Source organism: Ambystoma mexicanum, chromosome 4p, assembly GCF_040938575.1.
Source record: "Ambystoma mexicanum isolate Mex_15411 chromosome 4p, UKY_AmexF1_1, whole genome shotgun sequence".
NCBI classification, from domain to species: Eukaryota; Metazoa; Chordata; class Amphibia; order Caudata; family Ambystomatidae; genus Ambystoma; species Ambystoma mexicanum.
The window spans coordinates 1256488516-1256511152 of NC_090927.1; the positions used below are offsets into that span (position 1 = coordinate 1256488516).

The 22637-nt window shown below is 46.7% G+C and overlaps 1 protein-coding gene across 2 annotated transcripts in view; it reads left to right on the top strand.

The window, feature by feature from the left end:
- The window catches only part of NUP133 (nucleoporin 133), a 1444728-nt gene that overhangs the window by 249377 nt on the left and 1172714 nt on the right, over window positions 1-22637 (top strand). For both annotated transcript variants that reach the window (XM_069606929.1, XM_069606930.1), the window contains one exon: window positions 19698-19845. In XM_069606929.1, coding sequence (XP_069463030.1) covers window positions 19698-19845 — 148 coding nt within the window. The remainder of the gene's footprint in view (window positions 1-19697; window positions 19846-22637) is intronic.

A 22637-nucleotide genomic window follows, 5' to 3' on the forward strand; every position in this document is an offset into this window, starting at 1 on the left:
TGCTATGAATAGATATTGTCCCATGAAAAGGGTACAGCAGCTTTGCTCAGAAATTGGCAAAATGTGTCTAAATATACTGAACAACTTTCAAGAACTATTGATACGATCATTCCCACTAAAAGTATACACAGCACTACTGAGAAGTGGTGTTCTGTCCAATTAAAAATATATAAGCTAGTTCTGCTGGGAGGGGTTTCTACTGTTCCATTAGAAGTATATAGTGCCGTCAATGAAGTGCTGGTAGATTTTCACAATGCCTATCCGTGTGCATTATACTGTGACTGAGAGGGATGGAGATTTGAGGTAAAGTTCAGACCAGATGCCCAGCCATTCCTTTTTTTCCCTCTTCGTCTCCCTCTCGCCCCCTGAGACTACTAATAATATTGACTGTCCCTTCTCATACAGGTTCAAACACAAGCAATCTTTAAAAAATATATTAAACGAATCGGCCACCAGGGGGTGCACGGATGAGCCTGCTCTTCGTTTGAGCTCCGCACCTGAGGTCGCAAAAGTGGCTCTGAGCCCCCACTTTTATGACCCCCCCCAGAGCTGGTTACGGAGCAGGACACGTCCGAAGGCGACCCCCCCCCCCCCCCCCCCAATCTGGGGAAAACCGGAGGAGTCTTCGTCGAGAAAACGAGATATACATTCTGAGGCTCTGGCCACGGCGTGCGCAGCAGCAAACGGAAAGCACACCCCCGCGCCTGAACACATGCTTGAGGGGAGAGCAGATCTGCCTCGCTCGGCCCCACTCGTGTCGCGGCCCGTCGGTGTGGGTCAGGTGCTGCGTGCTGAGAGCCCGGAAGGGCCCCACCCGACGTGATAAGGTAGGCGGTCGCCCCTCACCCCCTGTCTGAAGGACTCCACCTCAACCCTGCCACACTACCAGATCTTGCACCAAATCCACCGGCATATCGGAAGGTCACCAGGACTGAGGGTTGGGGTCCCCCACTTGAGAAGGAGAAATCGGCCGCTCACAGCTGGGGTGAGGTTTTGGAGGATGGATATTCCGACCTGAATATTCGGATGAACAAACTACGGTCGCCTTGCGATGAGGGGCGCTTATGGAACCTCCTCGGGCAACGAAGGATTGAGGGTTGGGCCCCTGTTTGTCAGGGCGTGTGCCCTCCTCTGACCACACATACACGCTCCCAAGCTCGCCGGGCTTGGGAACACGTTCCCGGCCTTCCACCTGGAGTGGTCTTAGCGCACGTGACGAATCCAGGAGGGCCGTACCCTGCCCGTGCCTAGCTACCCCTCTTCCTGGGGACATATCTTCGGAGTTTTCCGTTACGCTACGCCGCGGACGAACCCCCCACCAGAATAAAACGAAAACGAGATACGAGAAAGAGTCAAGTGGTACCTGATCTTATGAGGAACGCTGCTCGTCAGTGGCGAACTTTACAAAAGCTCTTTGCCTCGATGCCTCCCCTGGCCAACGTGGGATAACAGCCCACACGCACAAGCGTATTACACTCGAATGACCACCCCGGCGGCGTAGCCCTCATCAATCCACCTGAGACCCGTCCTCCATGAACCCGAAGGGTAAACTCGCAAAATACATGTTCACGCCAGCCATCAAACCTTCAAAATTTTCCACGGAGTCCAAGATGTCGACGGCGGGGTCTGATGCAGCGGCTACCAAGGCGGATGTCGCTGATCTACTCACCGAGATGAAAGGCATGAGAGCGGACATTGACAGCAAAATAGACAAAATTACACAAAGGATGGACAAAATGGATGACAGGCTGGAGCAAGTTGAGCATAATCAAACCTCTCTGAACACATTGGAGGCGCAAATGGATCACTGCATCGCCGAGATAGAACATAAAGAGGAAGAAATACGCCTCAAAGTTGATGATCTTGAAAATAGGGAACGCCGCAACAACATAAGGGTCTTTGGTGTTCCCGAGAGAGAAGGTGAAACTGAATTCGATCTAAAGCAGACCCTACACAAGATTCTAAAGCTCCTCTTCAAGGATGATTCGGTGGATGAACCCAGAATAGACTGTATTCACAGAGCTGGGGGTATGCCGGGAGGCCCGAGGTCGGTACTGACTCGATTTCACAATTATGCTGACAGAGTAAGAATCCTGGAGAAGGCCAGGAATACCACACAACTTTCACTCGAAGACTCCAATATTTCACTCTACCAGGATTTATCATCACTCACGCTGGCACTGAGGAAGAAGTGTTCCCCGATCACGAAGATGCTAAAGGACAAAGGCGTTGATACAGATGGGGTTACCCGTTCTCCCTCACCTTTGAATGGGAAGGCTCGGCGATGAGACTCGGCTCGGAGAGGGACATCACCGACTGTATAGCAGACCTATTAGGTCCCCAGGGGGAGGGTTCCTCCCTTGCAGAGTCCAAAAAGGAGGAGGGTGAGTGGCACACCAAGGGCCCAAGGCGGAGAAGAATCCAAGGATCCAGAAAATTCCATAGGATGAACAATTCTCAGGAGGCATGGATTCTGACGAAAAAAGAGAGCAATCCGATAGGGATAGCCGCGTCCCCTGCACACTGTCTAGCAGGCCAAATGGCCTAATGAAGATATTAATCCGAAGATTACTTTGCTTGTTTATGAATTTCTTTATATTCAAAATGCAGAAGATTTAAGAAAAACAAATTCAATAGACAATTAGTGATCTTTAACAACAAGTTTTGTTGTTTATTTGTATTTTCAAGTGCCCAACGCGTTTCGAGTCGTAAGAACTCTTCATCAGGGGCGGCATATTCATCAAACAATTTCTACAGAAAGGAAAATTATATACAATATATTAGCGTTTTGGATAGACTTAATAGTGAACAAAGGATAACAACAAAATCACATTTGTTATGAAAACAATACTCAGACTCTTTTGTTGAATTAGTGGGTAACGCATTCTATTGAAAAAAATGCCCAACAAACAGTACCTCAGTCTTTCCACATTCACCAAGCGAGTGTGATTATGCGACATGTGTGTCTATATGAATGGTGGATAACTGACCATATATTTTGCCCTTGGTGCAGTGAATTTTTTATGATATATTACTATGGAGTGAGAATTAGTTAAATCATTGTGCTTGGTTGATGCATAATAACCTCTTACCTTGGATTCTGACATCATGCCGCATAACGCAAAAAAAACACTGAGGTGATAACAAGGTGAGGCCCGGGAGCATGAGCGTCGCCTCACAATGGGTGGAGTAATTTAGCTCACTTGATGTCGATCTGACTCCCGGTGCGCGCCATTGATATGCTCGGCATAAGGGTCGAAGACTTGTCTTACTGTTAGAAACTGGACAGATGCCCAAGATCGAGGATGGAAGTCGCATTTACAAGTTGGTTTTGATGAATGTTATGAGTGCAAAGTTGGGGACTCACTGTTATATTGGTTTATACGTTGATAGGACCGCTTGTTTTGCGGTTCCCATTGGTGGTCCGAGGCCGACTGGGTGATGTTAACCTGGAAGGACCGGACGCCGTTTGCACGGGGGGAGGGAAGGGGTGGGTGGGTGGGAGGGATGGGTCGACACGTAGTACACTGGAAGGCAAACCTGGGGGGCGGAGGAACACGATGCAAGTTTATGAAGGAACTGAAGGCGCACTGGGCGGGTCACTCACTGGCCTCCTTAGGACATGTTGGGTCCCAATATCGATCAAGTCAAGGGCCATGAAGCAGGCGATTCAACCATTGAAATATTCACATAAACTCTGTGATGTCTCCCGCATTCGCATCCACTAACAATACGCTACGCATATGCACACTGAATGTAAAGGGACTGAACTCCCCCACAAAACGCTCCATGGTGGCCAGGGAATTTAGGCGGTCGAACATAGACATCCTGTTACTCCAAGAGACAAGATACCGCAGAGGGGAGGAGAAACTTATTCCATCTCGTGAGGTGGGCCCTTCTTTCTGGTGCTCCAATATCACAAAAAAAGGGAGACTGGATTCTTATTCGCAAAAGTCTCCGGATGGCGACTCTTGACACGTGGACGGATAACGAGGGAAGGGCTCTCGTGGTGGTAGGGAACATTCACAGCACAATTTTCACACTGGCTACACTTTATGCACCTAACCAGGGGCAGAATAGGTTCCTCCATAAGATTACGGAGAAAGTCTTCACCATGGCACAGGGACACATAGCTCTTGGGGGTGACTAACACCTGGATGGACAGTTCGATGGATAGACAAACCAGGGCAGATGCGCCTAACCCACCCACCTCTCAAGATGTAGCCGAAATTAAACGTACCCTTGACCTTTATGGTCTCACTGACAGTTGGCGTCACCTGCACCCAGCAGATAGATGCTTTACTTTCCACTCCCTCCCCCACGACACGCTTACGCGTATTGATTATATCTTCCTTAACGACGGCCTCCTGCGGATAGTTCGTGCGGCAAATATTCGTCCCACCGCGTGGTCAGATCATGACATGGTCGTGGTCGATATGTGCTGGGAAGACTTGGCCCCTCAAAACTCCAAATGGAGGTGCAACGATTCCCTATGGACTGACTCGGTCTTCAAGGAAACCCTTGAAACTGAGATTGAGCAATTTTTTCTTACCAATGACACGGGGGAGGTCGGGAAGGTACACGTATGGGAAGCTGCTAAGGCCACCTGGAGGGGGGTACTCATTAGGGAAGGGGCCAAGAGAGAATGTGCACTGATAGAAACAAACATCAGGGAAAAGCTCCACATAGCCCAGAAATTAGTACAATCTTCCCTCGTGTGACAGACCCAAACACATGGCCGAAGCCAGAAGGCTCAGGGAAGAGCTCCGACTACTCATCGTTGGTAAAACAGCCCGAACCCTACAATATTTAAAACAAAAATACTATGAAAAGGGCCCCCCCCCCCTCAGTAAGCATTGACACTTACCTTAGGGAAGTTAGGATCCCCACACTCGCACCCACAGAAGCCGAATCCTTAGACACGCCAGTCACTGAAGAAGTCAGAGGCCATAAAACGTCTAAAGACTGGGAGGGCCCCGGGAGACGATGGTTTCACACCCAGATTCTACAAGGCTTTCTCTGCACTCATCGCCCCCTTCCTTGCATCCTTATTTAATCACATTTTCTAAACAGGCCAGGCGCCCCTGTCCTTCTCACAAGCCCTTCTCGCTGTCATTCCGAATGAAGGGAGAGATACCACGCGTTGTAGTTCCTACCGCCCCATCTCTCTTCTGAATATAGATGCTAAAATATACGCGAGAGTCATTGCAGGCCGACTCGAAACATACTTACCACGACTAATTCACTCCGACCTGGTTGGCATTGTCATCGGGAGACGGGGTGCAGACACCATGAGGAAAACTTTACATCTTATTTACGAGGCGTAGGGAATGGGAGGGGACCCATCTCTTCTTTCACTAGATGCTGAGAAGACCTTTGACAGGGTTGCCTGGGGCTTCTTAGAAAGAGTACTAGTCTGGAACGGGTTGGGGCCGAAGTTAAGCTGTGCCATTACGGCCCTGTACACATCTCCCACAACGTCAGTGACAGTAAACAGGGGCTATTCGCGATGGTTCCCCTTTTGGAAAGGGGAACGAGGCAGGGTTGTCCACTGTCAGCAATACTATTCGTGCTCTCTCTTGAGCTTTTGGCACAGAGATTGAGGCAGGATGCTAAAGTAAAAGGCATTATGGTAGGAGATTTCAAATACAAACTAGGCCTCTATGCGGATGATGCACCTAACTGACCCCCTAAGTTCTGTCCCGGCCGCGATCAGCATCATCAAAGAATATGGGGAACTGGCTGGCCTTAAAATCAACACCGGAAAGTCGATCCTCCTTCCACTTGACAAAAGTGGAGACTCTGAGGCAGACCGATTCGCTCCCTTAGGAGTAAAGGTCAGCCTCACCACGCTTCGATATCTGGGTATTAATATGACCCGAGACCTTGACTCCCTTTATGAAGCTAACTTTCCCCCACTATCGCTCTCCCTCCAAAAGGACATCCAAAGGTGGTCCAGACTCACCATCTCCTGGCTGGGCCGACTAAATGCAATAAAAATGGTGATTCTCCCTAAAATACTTTATCTGTTCCAAATGCTCCCCATTAAAATGCCCAAAGAATACTTTACGAGCATGAGAAAAACCCTCTCAGCCTTCCTGTGGCAGGGCCAGAAGCCGAGAGTCCCCAGATCCTTGCTACAGCTCCGGAAGGACAACGCGGGAGTGGGCCTCCCGGATATAGAAGCATATTCTAGGGCAGCCCAACTACGTGTCCTTGTCCCGCACATCAGGCAAAAGTCAGAGCCACAGTGGATACCCCTAGACAACTACCATATCCGGCCATTCATTCTAAGCGAATGGCTATGGGTTCCGGGGCCCCAATTGCGAAATAGTGTTATAAACCACCCTATTATTAGAACAATATGGGCAATCTGGACACCAGGCAAGAAAATGGTGGGAGTAACAACCTGGCCATCTCCCCTTGGACACCTATGGTCACTGGGGATTCGGGACGCTATCCCAGACCCCGGGAACTTCGAAACATGGTACGATGCGGGATTAGAGAGGGCTGGTCAACTCTGGAGAGATGGTGCCTTTATTACAATTCAGGATTTACAGGAGGAGGCGCTCAACATAGGCCCACTCTCGGTTTTCCTATATCTCAGACTCGAGGGGGTGATGACAAGAGCGGTATGGAAGGAACAACTACAAAGGGAAGTATTCTCAACACATGTACGAGTTCAAAGGCTTGATAAGTGCAATGTACTCAGCGCTGATTGAGGTTGATATCACACCATCACACACACTGAGGAACAGGTGGGAATCCTACATGGGAAGGCAGATTTCGCAAAAGCTATGGCTCCAAATTTGTGGAAGGACCGCAAAATCTTCCATATCCTGCCAATATAAATTGCATGCCGTCAAGTTGTTATACAGATGGCAATATGACCCGGTCCGGTTGGCCAAAATGTACCAAGGGATAAGCCCACATTGCTGGAGGGGCTGTGGGAAACGGGCCGATTACTGGCATATGTGGTGGGGGTGTGAGGCGGTCCAAGCCCACTGGACGGAGGTCCTCAGCTGGATTAAGGAGCTGGATGATGACAGAGTACACCCACTTCTGATCTTGTTTGGCTTGGTTGAAACAGAAGACACAATTAAGAAAGCACCTAAAATGATTATGGGTTTACTGCTGGCCGCTCGAGCGTGCCTCACCATGGTGTGGAAAAGAGAAAGGCTCCCTAATAAGACCGAATGGCTGAGTGTTGCCTTGAATATATATAGAATGGACAACCTCACGGCGGTCCTACATGGAGATCGCACCTCAGTGGAAAATGCATGGTCGGAATTTCGGGCTAAACATGTGATATAAAAAATGTGTGCAAAGCGTTACAATGTTTGGAGGCATTTTGGTTGATGGCTGAATCTCGCTGCTAGGCTAAACTTGCAAGTTCTAATATGTCTATGTACCTGATGTCAGGTAGTTAATATTGGTTCGGAGATAAATACTGGTTTCTTCCAGCCCTTCAGACAGTACTATGCGCAAGGGGGGCAGAGGGGAGGGTAGGGGTAGTTGGGTTTGATGAACCTACTAAAAGTTTATGCAATGTGCATCAGATCCCAAACGGTTTATACAGTTTTTCTATCGATGTGATATTATTTGTTTTTGTACCTGACCGTTCGGTTGGAAATGCCTGTATATGATTGTCAAACTTTTGTTTCAAAAACTAATAAAAAGACAAATTAAAAAAAAAAAAAAAAAAAAAAAAAAAATATATATATATATATATATATATATATATATATATATATATATATATATATATATATATATATATATATATATATATATATATATATATATACACTAAACACATTTTTGTGAGCAGTTAAATTAATAATGCAGGGAAGACCGATATTACAGCGATCTCACCGTCTAAAGAGAGAAAGAAGGCATTTGACTGCATAGAATGGTCCTTTTTAACACATTACGGCTTATGGGGTACGGGACGGCTTCCTAATCGTTTGGGGCAACTATGTCTCTGCCTCAGCTAGATTCATTATTAACACCTGACTGACACTATTCAACTGCAAAGGGGCACAAAAAAGGATGGCAGCTCTCCCCTCTCATTTTTGCAATTTTCCTAGAGCCCTTTCTGATGAAGCTTAGAGAGGCCAGGGACATTGGAGGCACCCCGTTTGGGAGAGAAGAGCACAAAACAATGGCATTCACAGATGACATGTTGTTAGTTCTGACAGACCCAGTCAGATCACTAACGGCAGTACAGAGGGAACTTGCAGAATTTAGAAGTGTTGCAGAGCTGAAATAAAATTTAGATACATCTGAGATTCTTTTTTTTTTTCTTTTAAAAAAAACGTTTTTATTATTTTAGAAACAAATGAACAATACAAACCAAACTAGCAGCATTATTTGCGACAGACACATGAACATCAATTAATGCGCACTACTGCTCCCCCAATCCCTCCCCCCCTCAAGAGCTTGTTTGCGTTTCTCATTCTGTATCTGCTGCATGCGGCCAGGTATCACTTTCTTCCGAAGCTGCGGAATCCATTACTGTGCCAAACAGTCCTGTTACTAACACTCTCCATGCCATCAGGTTACCCACTTCTTCCTCCCCGCTCTTGCTACATGCCTCCTGCCATACTACCCTTTCAGCCTCCGCCCATTTTTGCAAATCCCGCCACCATACCTCAACCCGTGGCTTGTGGCACTGCTTCCAGCCCATGGCAATCCTTCTTTTTGCAAGCACATATGCCAGGTCCCTCAGTTTCCCAACATGTTTAGTATTCCGTGGTTTTGGAAACCCTCCCAACAGGCAGGCCCAGGCCGTATCTATGTTGAGCGTGACCCCTTTATCCGCTAGTTTTTGTGCCACTCCCCCCTGCCCCCCCCCCTCCCAAAAACCTTCAATCACTGGGCAGGACCAGAACATATGTGTCATATCAGCGTCTTCTTTATCGCATTTTGGCCATGCATATCTTCCTGCATTTACAAACTCTATGCGTTATGTATAACTGTATTTGTTGAAATCTGGCGTTTCTGGAAACTTTTTTGTGGTATCCCATAGCACGCTCCCACATCCCATCGGTCATCTGTGCCCCCACCTCCGCTTCCCAGTCCAGCCTCAAATGCGTCAAATCCTTCCCCACCCGGGTCATCACCATCTCATGTAATCTAGAGATCTCGTGACTTCCTTCTGATGTGTCATATATTGTCCCCATAATGGCGTCTGGCTCCTCCGCCAGTACAGTCTCTGGCCAGGTTTTACGAATAATCTGGACTAGCCTAAGATACGTGACATATTGGCCTCTGTGCAGGCCTGCCTCTTCCCCCAGTTCTTCGAAATCCTTAATGGTCCCATCTTGCCATACATCTCCCAATGTGACCAGCCCGACCGATTCCCAATAGGTCCTGATAATCATTCTTAGTTGGTTGTCTCCCCCTGCTAAGGCCACTAGCGGCACTTGTGGGGAACACGGGTACGGGTTCTCCATCAGTCGGCATACTCTACGCCACATCTTCAACCCAAGCAACATCATACCCGGGCGTTCTTTCATTTGAGGTCTAGGCAACCAAATAATCTCCTTTAGGTAAAACGGAGTGCAGTCCTGTCCAAACAGCCTAAGTTCAGGAGTTACCTCATCAGAAAGCCATTTGGTTACATATTGCAACTGACCAGCCACATAATAGGCCTCAAAGTTTGGCAGCTTAATGCCCCCTCTATCATAGAAGTTCTGCAGCTTCCATAGCGCCACTCTATTTCGAGTGCCATGCCATAGGAAGTCTCTGCACATGCTATTCAGTTTGACAAAAAACTTTTTGGGTATCAAGTACGGTATATTACTGAAGAAATGTAACAGCCTGGGCAGGACCACCATTTTGAGCATCGCCCCCCGTCCCATCATCGCCAGCGGCAACTTCTCCCAAAACTTCATACTTGTTCGGACTTTTCCCACAGCCACCTCGGTATTATGCAAGTGTTCCTTCTCTACCGTGTGATACACCTCTATTCCCAGGTAGCGGAAGGAATCAACCACCCATGGTACAGACAACATTGGCAACCGCTCCAGAGGGGTTCCTCTGTAGCTCCCCAATGGGAACATGCTCGATTTTTGGGGGTTCACCGCTATGCCAGACAGTTCTGCATACCTTTCCATAACCTCTAGAATATATTGAAGATTTTCTTCCGGATATTTCAGATATAGTAGCAAATCATCAGCATACAAAGATATTAGATGTTTCTCTAACCCTACCTCAATACCTATTATGTCATATTGTTGTCTGAGGTACACTGCCAGGGGCTCCATGGCTAGAATGTGTAACATCGGGGACCAGGGGCACCCTTGTCTGGTGCCCCTGCTAAGTTGCCATCTCTCGGATATCACTGATCCTGTGCGCACCCTGGCCAGTGGTTCACTATATAGCAATTTTGCCCACCTAACATAGCCCGGCCCCATCCCGTATTCCCTCAGGGCCTCCAACAACCATGGCCACCTCACTGAGTCAAAAGCTTTGACTGCGTCTAGGGACACAACCACCATTTTCCCCCTCAGTCCTGTTCCCCTCTTCAATCACCCGGTGGAGTCGCCTATGGTTGTGGGTTATATTTCTGCTGGGGACATAACCTGTCTGGTCCGGGTGTATCAGTTTGCTAATAACTCTACGCAGCCTATTGGCCAGGACCGCCGTCAATATCTTGCTATCCTGGTTCAACATTGACAAAGGCCTATAGGAGCCGCAGCTATGCCCTGGCTTGTTGGGCACAATTAACGCTTCTCTAAGCGATTCCGGCAGCCGGCCCATCTCAAAAGACTCATTGAGCATCTCTAGCATAGGGGGGAGTACTTCCTCTCTATATGTTTTATAAAACTCGCTAGGGAATCCGTCCGCGCCCGGGGTCTTACAGGTGGGCAGCTGCTTCACCACCTCATCCAATTCCTCTAAGGTAATCGGTGCGTCCAGCTCCTCCCTTTCTTCAGCACTAATATTAGGTAATTGCATGTCTTTTAGAGTTTCTCTTATCTCCTCTCGGTTGTCCACTTTTCTGTCCTCATATAATGTCCTATAATAGTCTAAGAATAGTCTAAGAATGCCCCGTTGACTCCTTCTTGGGTGTCAGCTACCTCCCCGTCTTCTCTAGTCTTCTCTAGTTATCGTCCTGATAGGGGGACTGGGGGTTTCACTCTTATATAACCGAGCCAGCAAGCGGCCAGTTTTATCCCCACCTGCATGTTGCCACTCAACATACTTCTTATAATTAAGGTTGCAGAGCCTTTCCCAAAGCTCTGCACACCGCTGCTGTAGTTCGAGTACAAGTTCCGCATCCCCTCCTGCCCTGTTGCTTTCCTGTTCCAGTTTCACTTCAGCTTTCTCTAATTCCGTTAGGACCCCACCCTGTAGGCCTTTTGATTTAGCAATAGCAGCACCCCGCAACACCACCTTAAAGGCTTCCCAGAGCGTGCGCGCTGAGTCCACACTACCTGTGTTTTCCTCAAAGTATTGTATGATCGCATCCCTGATATCTTCCTGAAGACCGGGTCCCGGAGCGCCTCTGCCCGGAGGCGCCACGTCAGTATCCGCGTCCTGGGGCGGCAGTGCTGCCAGCTCAGAACCAGAGGCGAGTGGTCCGACAGGACCCTCTCTCTGTATTCTATTTGGGTGGTCTCTATCACCACATCCGGCGTGGCAAAAAAATAATCAAGTCTCGTATGCAGTTGTTGCGGGGCTGAGTAATGCGAGTACTGTTTCATTAGGGTGTTTCAGCCTCCAAACATCTGCTAGCCCAAAGTCGTCAAGTAATGTCTGCAATACCCTGGCTGCTGGGGTGGGCCTATCAATCTTATCATCGGATCTATCTGCCTTGGGGTTGAGCACGCAGTTGAAATCCCCTCCCCAAATAACCGCTCCTCCCATACACGCGCCCAGATGAGTACACAGGGTTCTAAAATATGCCGCAGTATTTTGGTTGGGGGCATACGTATTTATAATGCACACCTCTCTTTTCTCCACCAAAGCCTTTAATATGACCAACCTCCCCTCCGTGTCCACCACCTCTTGTGTAAGTTGGAGCGGAACGTGCGGTGCTACCCAGACCAGCACTCCCCTGGCGTAGGCAGAATACGGAGAGCCTACTACAGTACCTCTCCACTTCTTCCCCACCAGTTCCAGTTTTTGCCGGGTCAGATGCGTTTCCTGCAACAACGCAATATCAATCTTCTGTCTTTTCAAGTACATCATTACTTTGTTTCTCTTTAAGTAACTGTTGAGTCCCCTGACATTCCATGTCACGATCTTAAGGTCCCCCATAGCTCATGAGTGTCCTCTTCCCTTCCGTGTAGCGAATCCCCTTCGCCCACGTGATACAGATACAGCTCTCCACCTTTACTTGTAGCCTCTTGTACAAGCTCAAACTACCCTTAACTATGTACACAACAAATTCCCAACTTTCCGCCCCACCCTTCCCCCCATCCATTCCCCCACTCCACACACCCCAACTGTTGCCCAGCTCCGTTCCCGGAACTCAGGCACCCCCACATCTAGTCCTGAAAGCACCAAACAATGCCCAGATCCCAGTAGGGTGAAGTCGCCCTAATGGCCACTTAACTAAGAATACTGTGGGGTAGAGAGATCCGCTCTGCAAGGCTCCAATTAATTCAATAATAATTACAGTGCTCATAACATTTAGTGTAACAGTCTGACCTCCTCTTCTGAAGGTTGCAGAAATTACTATATTCAAGTCCCATGGGTCTGTGCTGCGCCATCTTGTGGCGTCGTCCTCGTGCATTACTTATCTCTTTCATGCTCTTTCTCCGTCCGAACTCCAGACTGCTGGGGACATCCCTGCGCATCGAGCCATCCCATGGCATCCTCCGGGGTCTCAAAAAACAAAGTTTTGCGTTTATGTAAAACCTTCAATTTTGCCGGATACAGCAACATGTATTTGTGGCCCGCCTCTCTCAGTCTCCGCTTTACCGTCCCAAAGTTCATGCGGCTACGCTGCACCGACAGGGTATAGTCCGGGTAAGCCGTGATGTTTGCCGCTCCTCGTATAATCGTTCCTCCCTTGCGGAAGTGTTCCAATATCCTCTCACGGTCCCGGTAATTAAGAATTTTGCCTATTACTGGCCTAGGTGGGTTTCCTGGCGGCGGCCTCCTTGTTGGAGCCCTATGTGCCCGCTCTACAGCAAATCCTTGAGATAGGGCACCTCCGGGTATCTCTTGCAGTAGCATGGACTCAATGAACTCTGTGGGATCGTGGCCCTCCAATCCCTCCGGCAGGCCCACGATGCGGATGTTTCGTTGGGCGCGTCCTTCCGCCTCCTCCGCTGTGCTCTCCAAGTTGCCCACTCTCTGTATCAGGGCATGCAATTCGGCCTTATGGGAGGCACAATCCACAGTATTAGGGCTCACTTCCTTCTCAAGGGTCTCCGTACGCTCCGCCAAGGCCCTGACGTCCTGCCGGAGTAGATTAACTTCCTCCTGCACCTCTCCGACCTTAAGGTCCAGTGCCGTTTTCAGCTCAGTGACGGCTAGTTCGAGTTTGGCTTCCCAGGCTGCCTTTAAGTCTGCAATCGCAGCTAGGACTTCTTGGTTGGTGCCCGTTGCAGTCATGCTGCCTGCAGGCGACTTATCCTTACTCTTGGTATTTTCTTGACCAGGGGATGACTTGGCGAAGTGTCCAGGGTGGGCTGCTTCGCCTTCGGCCTCACCGTCCTATTAGACATGACCCAGAGGACCTGTATTCTGCACAAGTGACAAATGCGCACCCAGTACGCCTCTTTCGTTCTATCACCGTGCGGCCTGCTCCTTCCTTTGTTCCGTACATTGGTCGGCCATTTTGTGTCGTCTTTTGTCTCCGGTGCTCCTTGTCTTTTCCGCACAGAACTCTGCCGCCGTTCCTCCTACACCTTCCAAAAGTTCACCAAGCGTGGTCCACTCATTCACACACCGACATGTCTATTTTCAGTAGTCATCGGCCCATCGTTGCGCACTTTTACGCCCGGATCATTTCAGGATCTCGGGAGCTCCTCCAGATCACGTCCTCCTACATGGCCCTCGTAGCCACGCCCCCCCTGAGATTCTTCATCTGATTTTACAGGTAGGAACTGCAGGCGGCCAAAGCAAGCTCTTTTCAAATGGGCTATCGATGGAATTCAGTATCTGGGAATAACTCTAAAGACAAACTCTATGCAGCTAATCTCCAGTGCTGCAGCAAAAAATTAAATCTTACCTAAGATGGAGACCTCTGTCCATCTCCTGGCTGGGTAGGGTAGCGCCAGTGAAGATTGTAGTTCTCCCCAGAGTGCTGTACTACTTTCTGGCACTACCAATCCCAGACTCCTCCTTTACAGCCATAACCAGCATGAACATACAATTTGTATGGAAAGCAAAGCTACCCTGGACCTCCTGTAGACTTTTGATGGCTCCCAAAAACAAGGAAGGACTGGCCTTTCCAGAGTTCATAAAGAACTATGAGGTTGCCCAGCTGATTATCTGAGAAAGGATCATGAGCGACCTAGGAAGTGTGTGGGCCAAAATGGACAGGGTGTTGGTGGGCTTACCCCTGTGTGAGATTCGATGGCTTCCCCAACCAGATAGACCCAGGAATATGCATCTCAGTCAGATCAGGGGGTTAATGGGGGCTACGTGGGACGCATGAATCCACAAATACAATATAACCTCTTTTCCATCCCCATTTACACCACTCATTGGAAACACTATTTTTTGCTGGGTACGGAACACCAAGCTTTCACCAGGTGCTGGGACGCGGGGTGTTGGCTTAGGAACCTCTTCAATAATTCCTCACTCCGATGTTTTGAAGGTTGCAAACAGTCTTTTCAGCTTTTGGAAAAGGAGCACAATCACTATTTCCAGCTACACCATTGAGTCATGCACCCAGACATGAAAAGTACAGTCATCAGAAAGTTTCCATATTGGAGAAATACCTACTAACCCAGCCCGGAACTAAAACATTTCTCCAGAAATCGCACTTCCTTACACAAGAAAATGGGAAGCAACCTTGGGCCGTGACATCACAAGGGATGAATTGAACAGCTATGGAGAAATGTTCCCAAACATGCCTGAGTAATCTTATTAAAAGAAATGTGGTACAAGGTGATGTTCCAGTGACACTACGTCCCAGAGAAACTTCATGAAATGTTCCCACAGACACCCTCAAAATGCTGGAGAGGATGCGACGATCACGTAACACAGCTTCATATTTGGTGGACTTGCCCTAAAATCCAAAGCTTTTTCGGGAAATAAGAGACTTGCTAAGGTCCATATTCAACTTCCCTATTGGTTATCCCCAAACTCCATGTCTTCTGGGCATGTGCTGCATTGAAGAAATCCCCCAAAATAAGGTTGCCAGGAAGGCTGTAACGATACTAATGGTGGCTGCTTGGCTGCTGATGGCACAAAGGGGGAAGAGCACAGAAGTGCCTAGCCACCATGGATGGTTACTGAAGGTATGGGAATTTGTAGTGCTTGAATTTACCACATATGTTCTGTAAAAGGATGCAGGTTGAGACTTTTTTAAAGACGTACCTTTTTTTTTTTATACAGATCTGTACAGAGACTTAAGCTGCTGAATATCGCCTACTTACAATAAGGCAGACTTAGCCTTCATACACAAACTGACACCTGATCTAATGAGGGATGGGGGGAGCGAGAGGGAAGTGGGAGGGATTTTGGGGAATAATTTAGTTTGGGGTGTAATTTGCTGAAAATATTTAAAAAAACACATTTGTATTTAACACACAAAGACTTTCCTAATCGCAACTGTCAACATAACTCCTTGCTCGGAGGCTCTCAAAACTTTAACGCATCAAAAACCTCAAGCCATTAAATGCCTAATGAGCTTCTGAAACAAAGAGAAAACATAGAATGAAATGCCCATGCAGTCCCTGCTAAAATCGGAGCATGTGTCAACTTTGCAAACATGGGACAGATTATTTTGCTGCAATTGAGCTGCCTTTATGTTCCATTCTTCCAAATGAGGTTCAATGAAAATAACATCATCGGCAATAACTTTATTCGGCCGTAGGGCCATGAAAGTATATGAAGCACAAAACATAAACAAAAACATTTAACAATTTTAACAAATAAATCACAGAATAAATGATAGCCAATACAACCTGCCGCCAGGGGTAAATTACGCAGTTGCATTTGGGCCTGAATCAAGACCAATCACAATCCCAACAGCAACCAGCTTACATTGATCATATGTATTTCTTAATCCTCTGTTCTGTTACAGACCCTCTGGGGCCATCTCCCCATTGGCATCACATTTGTGTCAGACTATGCCATGGTCCCAGAAATCAGCCTGAATCGAATCGGGGTCATTATCACCCTGGTGATAGTCTGGTACAATTTGAGATGCTCCCGGGATACAAAAAGCAGCCCTTTACAGTGCGCAGCCAATTCGGGCATATATTCATCAACGCCTCCCTGGATTTTTGTTGGTTGCTAGAGGTTTTGGGAACTTGATGCAAAAATACACTGTGCCTCTCCTTAGTCCCCATCCACCATATACTCTCCTGACCCTGGGACGGGACACAACAAATGTATTTTCTTGATACACAGGATCAGCACCAACCCGTGACTTTTTAGTTGATGGTTTAATTCTGGGGGTCTGGGCTATTTCCCTGAATGTATGCTTCAGTGCTTTGTGCCTCTTTACTTGATGTCGGTAAAGCCTGTCCAGGGAGGTCAGCTTTGTGGGGTCCAAGGATGCCTGCTTGGTCATAGCTTCCACAGTCCCAATATGTTCTTCACTTACACTGGCTGTTCCCAACCCCATCCCTTTCTGTTTTGTAGTGACCGGGTGTGTCAGTTTGGGAACCCCCGTAAATCAATTAGTCCCCATACCATGCTTGCCACCTTCTATTCCCCTTGAAGACCCCCACAAAATTCGCACTCTCTTGGGCCTGGATTAGTACCTGTAATAGCCTCTTTACTTTGCCAAGTTCTGACAAGACAGTTCGACAAGCACAAGTTTGTCCCTCGTCAGCTAGGCCATTGGGGAGAGAGTGGATGAGTTGGATGGCGTTGGGGTGCCTGGATGGCTGAGGTCCTGAGACAGGATGTTTTATGGATAGTTCCTACTTCTATGGTGCTAGTACAGTTAGAGTATGATGTCCCTGGCTCCACTGCATGCTCTGGTTCAGCCTCGGGCACAAAGCTAATTATGTCCATATTGGTTTTGCCCCGAGGGGTTTTGTGATTCACAGAAGCCATACCCAGAAATTGGTTGATTTCCTTGATCCAAGGAATAAGCTTCCCCCATAATTTTCATAGAACCCGAAGGGAGTTTCTTTCCAATACAAGGATCTGGGCCCACTATCAACTTACTCTTGACTGTCAAGATCTTTGGTTGCTGGGCTGCTTAATATTCCCCTCGTGGTAGGAATGCTGTCTGGTAAGTTTGGGGCATTTGGGTCAGCATTCATACTGCAGGGTTTAGGACTTCTCACCTGCGAGTCCATTTCTCCCGATGTAACTTTCATTGTTACAAAACTGAACCGCAATAGAGTGGCCTGCTCCTCGGTCTGCCGAACTCTCTTCGGGAAACCCAACTCCTGTGCCTTTTCCCAGCGGGATTCACCCTGCAGAGGGAGGCCAGGAGAGAAGTAGTGGAGGGGGCGTGGCCTCCAACAGAAATTCCCTGCAAGGCTTCCTGGGCTTCTAGCTGTTCGCTGAGTGAAGCGGCAACTCAATAATAACAATTATTTTATTTCACAAAGTGTCCTAAGGCATGTGCACAGCGCATTTGTGATGCAAAAATACTCCCAAAGTGAAAAAAACCATACATTTTTACTCCCAAGTGCCTCACAGAATCTCAGAAGTAGACCTACTTTATTAAAACAAAGTATTTTCCATGTTTAATTCTTAACCTAGAGTGTTAAACGGAGCATGACACATCCCTGTTTGCTGTCAGCAGTGGACTCCATGATTAATCAGGTTACTGCCAAGAATCGACTGCGTAACTGATGCACATGGAAAAAAGAATAATTTTCACAAGATTTGGGTTTGTTAAAAGGCCCTAGAGGGTCAAGGAATTGAGTCCACCATCCTGTGGGGGGGGGGGGAATCCACAAACATTTTGAATGCAGGTTTCAAACTGGCTGGCCTTTGTGAAGGCCCGTGTGTTGTGGAAAGCGGAGCACAACTCTGACGATGGTCCAAGTTTGACACTTTCCACCTTCCCTACTTCTCAATTCCAGCAGACAACCACTGGAAGAAAGATCTGTGAGGCTCCATCAGTGTGTGGCCATTTTACAGCTCTGATAGCTGTTCTGCACAATAGTCTTTGTATTTTAATGGTTGGGTTAATATATGAAAGACGTAATGATGGTAAAAGCCAAAGAATCAATAAACCAAATAAGGACAATAGAAAGGAAATACAGGAAATTCACACTAGAACCCTGCATTCATTTCTATAGGCTAAAAGTGATACCTAGACTCGTATATGGTTTAGAACTTTTGGCCCACTGAACTCAGTCCTTTTCTAAGGAAAATTGAATCACTGATTTGGAGGAAAATTCTGTATTTTATTCCGTCCCATTAGAATTGTTAAGATACGAATTGGGTCTATATTCCCTTCTTAGTTTAATGTACATGAAGAAATGAATGCTTCTGAGAAAATGTTTAATGGCCGAAAAGGGCCCTCTTTGCTTTCACCTAAATGTTGAGACAAAGGATACTTTTGTTCATACTCTGAAGAATAATTGTATAAAAATACTCTCAGATATAGGTTTATCAATAGAAACCTTGATAAATAACCCAACAAAGGTGGAACAAACAATCATAGGGTATGATTGGATAGAGACTAATGTTATAATCTTGAATTCCACCCTATACAGTCGTCATATTATTTTGGAAATGGTTGCCCCGGCCTGAAGCATACCTATTAAAATATCCCTCGAGACCGTACAGAAATATGATGATGCGCTTTAGGTTTAATGTCCTAAATACAAATCAGATTTTGAGGATTCGTCATGTTAAGATGCGGAATATGTCGTTTTTGTAAAGAAGACTCAATAGATTCTTGACTGTCCAAATCTCTTGCAAGAGAGAATTAATTACTTTGCACGATTTGTTAAAGATCAATCTGAAGTAGATAGAGAAAAACTATGGGCAGAAATGTTACTGGAACTTAGTCCCGTTAAGAATACGAGTCATTGAATATTTAACAAATGTATGCTCGCTCACATGATTGTGTTGTACTAAATGCTCATTTCACGAATAGAAGTCAAGAACAGTAATCTGTGTTACTGAGCTCTCAGTAGTGTCATCACAGTATATGATCTTAATTTCACAGAGTTTGAAAACGGTGATTAAATGGATAATCCTAAAATATGCAAATGAAAAGGATGAGAAATAAGGAAAAATGCTCCTAATAAGTAAGCATATTAGTCGAGTTAACACAGGGAGAAGATTTTAAAAGGATTCTTAAAAATATGATGGCGTTATATATAGGTTTTAGTAATGTGTGAATATCTGTAAAGTATTTTTTTTTCTTTTTAAGGAATTATTTTTGTATTTTTTTTCTTTGTTGTATTGTAATGAATTTAGTTGATGATGTAATTCTGAATAGTTTGGTAAAGGTTTATATAAACCAAAACATAAAGAAAAAATATATGAAATGACAACAGCTTACATGTTTTCTGACCTCTGTTTAACCGTTTTTAATCCAATAAATATGGTTAAATATATCATTGACTTTCTTGCAGTCTGAAGAATTGCTGTCCTGCCAGCTTGTCGTCCCAGAGTTCTCCAGCCAAGCTGCCTTTCTGCACACAAAAGAATCTGTTTTTGCTTGTTCAACCGGAGTTGGTAGGGCTTCGTTGCCTCAGGAGAAAATTTTATTTGGTGCACAAGGTAATAGGATATTTTATTACTTTCACTCTACGTTGGTGTTTGGGGGAAAATAAATTACTGTTTTTTTTAATGAGGTTTAGGAATGTGGTTTGTTAGCATTGTCATCGTTGGATTTCACAACACAGGCCCTTAATGCACCCCATTCCTTGGAATCATAAACCATGCAAAAACCATTCAGAATGTTTTCTGTATATCCACTCCCACTACTGTGCCACTTTCTCTCCATTTATAAGGGCCATGTTGAGTCATTTCCCCCTTGCTGTCCTCCACTTGCACAACCAGGGCTTATTCCTGTGGTGAAATGGTCAGTTGTGTACCGTGCACCTTGACAGTGGGCCTCATTATATGTTTGATGGTCCGGTAACAACGGTACCGGTAAGCTTGCCGTTACCGTTATCGGACCATCAAACTACGAGTTCTGTTCGCGGGGGCCTTCCCGCCCGCCAGGCCAGTCCTGGCGGGCGTACCGGCACCCGCAAGCAGAGCATGTTGGATGCACCAGCATCATTCTGAATGGTGCCAGTGCATCCGACCTCCCCATTCCCATTGAGCCCTCTCAAATGGGAATGGGGAGCATTTCATTCGGGTGCCCGCGAATGGGCAGTTACTATGTCCAGCAGGGCTGTAATGACCCGGTAATTGCCCATTCCCGGACGCCGGAAAAATTTGCAAGTTTGGCGGCAGCCTGCCGGTTTTACCGGCAAGGCTACCGCCAAACTTGTAATGAGGCCCAGTGCCTCGAACATTCTCAAATAATGAACACAGCCCTTTGAGGTGTCCTGTATTAAGGAATTGGGAATGCTGTTAGTGAAGTCTGAATGAGTTAACTCAATGTGTCAGTGCAAGGAGTCGAATGGTGGTGGATGAACTGGTGGCTAATTACATCATGTACTTGAGACTCTTAACTTGCAAAAAAGATGGAAATGGCATGTTTAGAAATGAGGTTTCTATGAAATTTCTACAGTACTTTGATGTTTTGAGCTAAGACCACTGGAGCTAACCTTGAACTTGTAAGTGTAGACTAGCTGACCTAAGCTAGAGGAGTAGCAGGGAATGTCTCCTAGCTGACCAGAGAGGAATGGTGTCAACTCTTGAGCCCTGATGCTTTTAACAGTGGTACCGTTAGTTGCTAAGATCTCCTCCCTTCAGGTCTTTCTAGACTGGGCAGATAACTGTCCGTTATGGAGATAGGGTAAAATCCAAAGATGAAGCTTTGACAAGAGAACTTGCTTCTGGTCCCTCTTACACCAGGCTCCCTGATTCACTGCAAACCTAGACTATGCCTTCTCAGAAACACCCCTAATTTCACTTTTAAACTCAGTAGGATTTTGGGAGGAGTTAGTTCCCATTCAGATAATTTTAGAAGTGAAAATGTTATTTTTAAACAATCTGTAGTAGTATGAGATGTATGGCGGATCAGGAGGAGGATGCAGACTTATAAGACAATGCAAGTGTGTATTGAAGGATGAATGCCCATCTCTCCCTACTTCTATGGGGTATTCCCTACCTAGCAGACTAGCTATGGTGCTCATCAGCCGTCAGTGAATGTCTTAAGTCTGTCCCCTGTCCAAACTAAGCCTAACTGACCCTACCTTTATCTTAACGACAAAAGACAGGAGAATGACTCGCTTCCCCTGGGGTTTGCCTCTCGCAAACGTCCGTTTATTAGCTGATTTTCAAATAGCCTCTCAGGGATTACGTAGCTGTGGGCCTCCCCCGGCATACCTCAGTCTCGCTCTCTCTGCCTGCTGCGGTCTCTCTTCTTGTTGCTCCATCCTCCTCATCTCGGTTAAATTGAGTTTTCCATCTAAAGGGATACGCAGTTTCTTGCAGACAATAACGCATGCTTATTCTTTCTTCATATAAGTGTTTGTAGGGAATAGGTAAAGAGGCACTGTTGGGCTGTTCTTTAGGGAGTCCCTCACAGGAACAGGAGTCCTTGTCCCCACGGGGGGAGGGGTTCCTCTCCCGGTGAGCTCCTGCTTGCCTCTAACCTTACGGAGGGTGTTGTGGGGCGGGCACACCTACCTAGCCTCTTGGAGGGGGGGGAGAGGGGGGTACATCCCCTTAGGGAGAAGGGACACATTCCTGCTATTCATCACAGATGATTGATGCTCAACAGTGAACATATCACAAAGTCAAAATTTGAGAAAGCCACGTAAATGTCACCATTCATTCCTAAGACTAAATTCACAAAATACATACTAGGAAGATAAATGTCTCCAGAGTACAACACAAAGTTAATGTCTCGAGTTCCCTCATAACCAAAATAGACCACAGATAGTGGTTGGGGGGGGGGGCTTGTGTATGAATCGTAAGAAAGCAATAAAAACCACAAAGAAAAAGAAACGCCCACAGTAGATCTCCATAAAGGGGTGGGTCACTGTTGTTATCAACCCCTTTTTCACTCCCTCCTCCCCATAGTCCTAGACAATGGGCAATGTTACCCCAACATAGAGCCCGAACAGATCGAAATTTCAAGGGTCAGCAAGCAACATGATTACAAGCCTTTCTCCATAGAGAACTACTGGGTTAACGCTGGGACAACATGATTTCCGAAAGGTTTTTGACAGGCTTAATCTCTGATAAGTTTCATTGTAGGTTACTTTGAGCTTTGCTGGCTGCCACACTGATGATTAGGACCCAAAATAGAAAATGTATGTCCTCAGCCTTTTGTACTGTCCTCCCGCCTCCACCACCATCCCTAGGTTTCACGACATGAGTTCAGGATCAACCCACCCTTCCCTCCATCACCACGGAACTCGGTCATCTTTTTAATTGCTGCAGTTTTA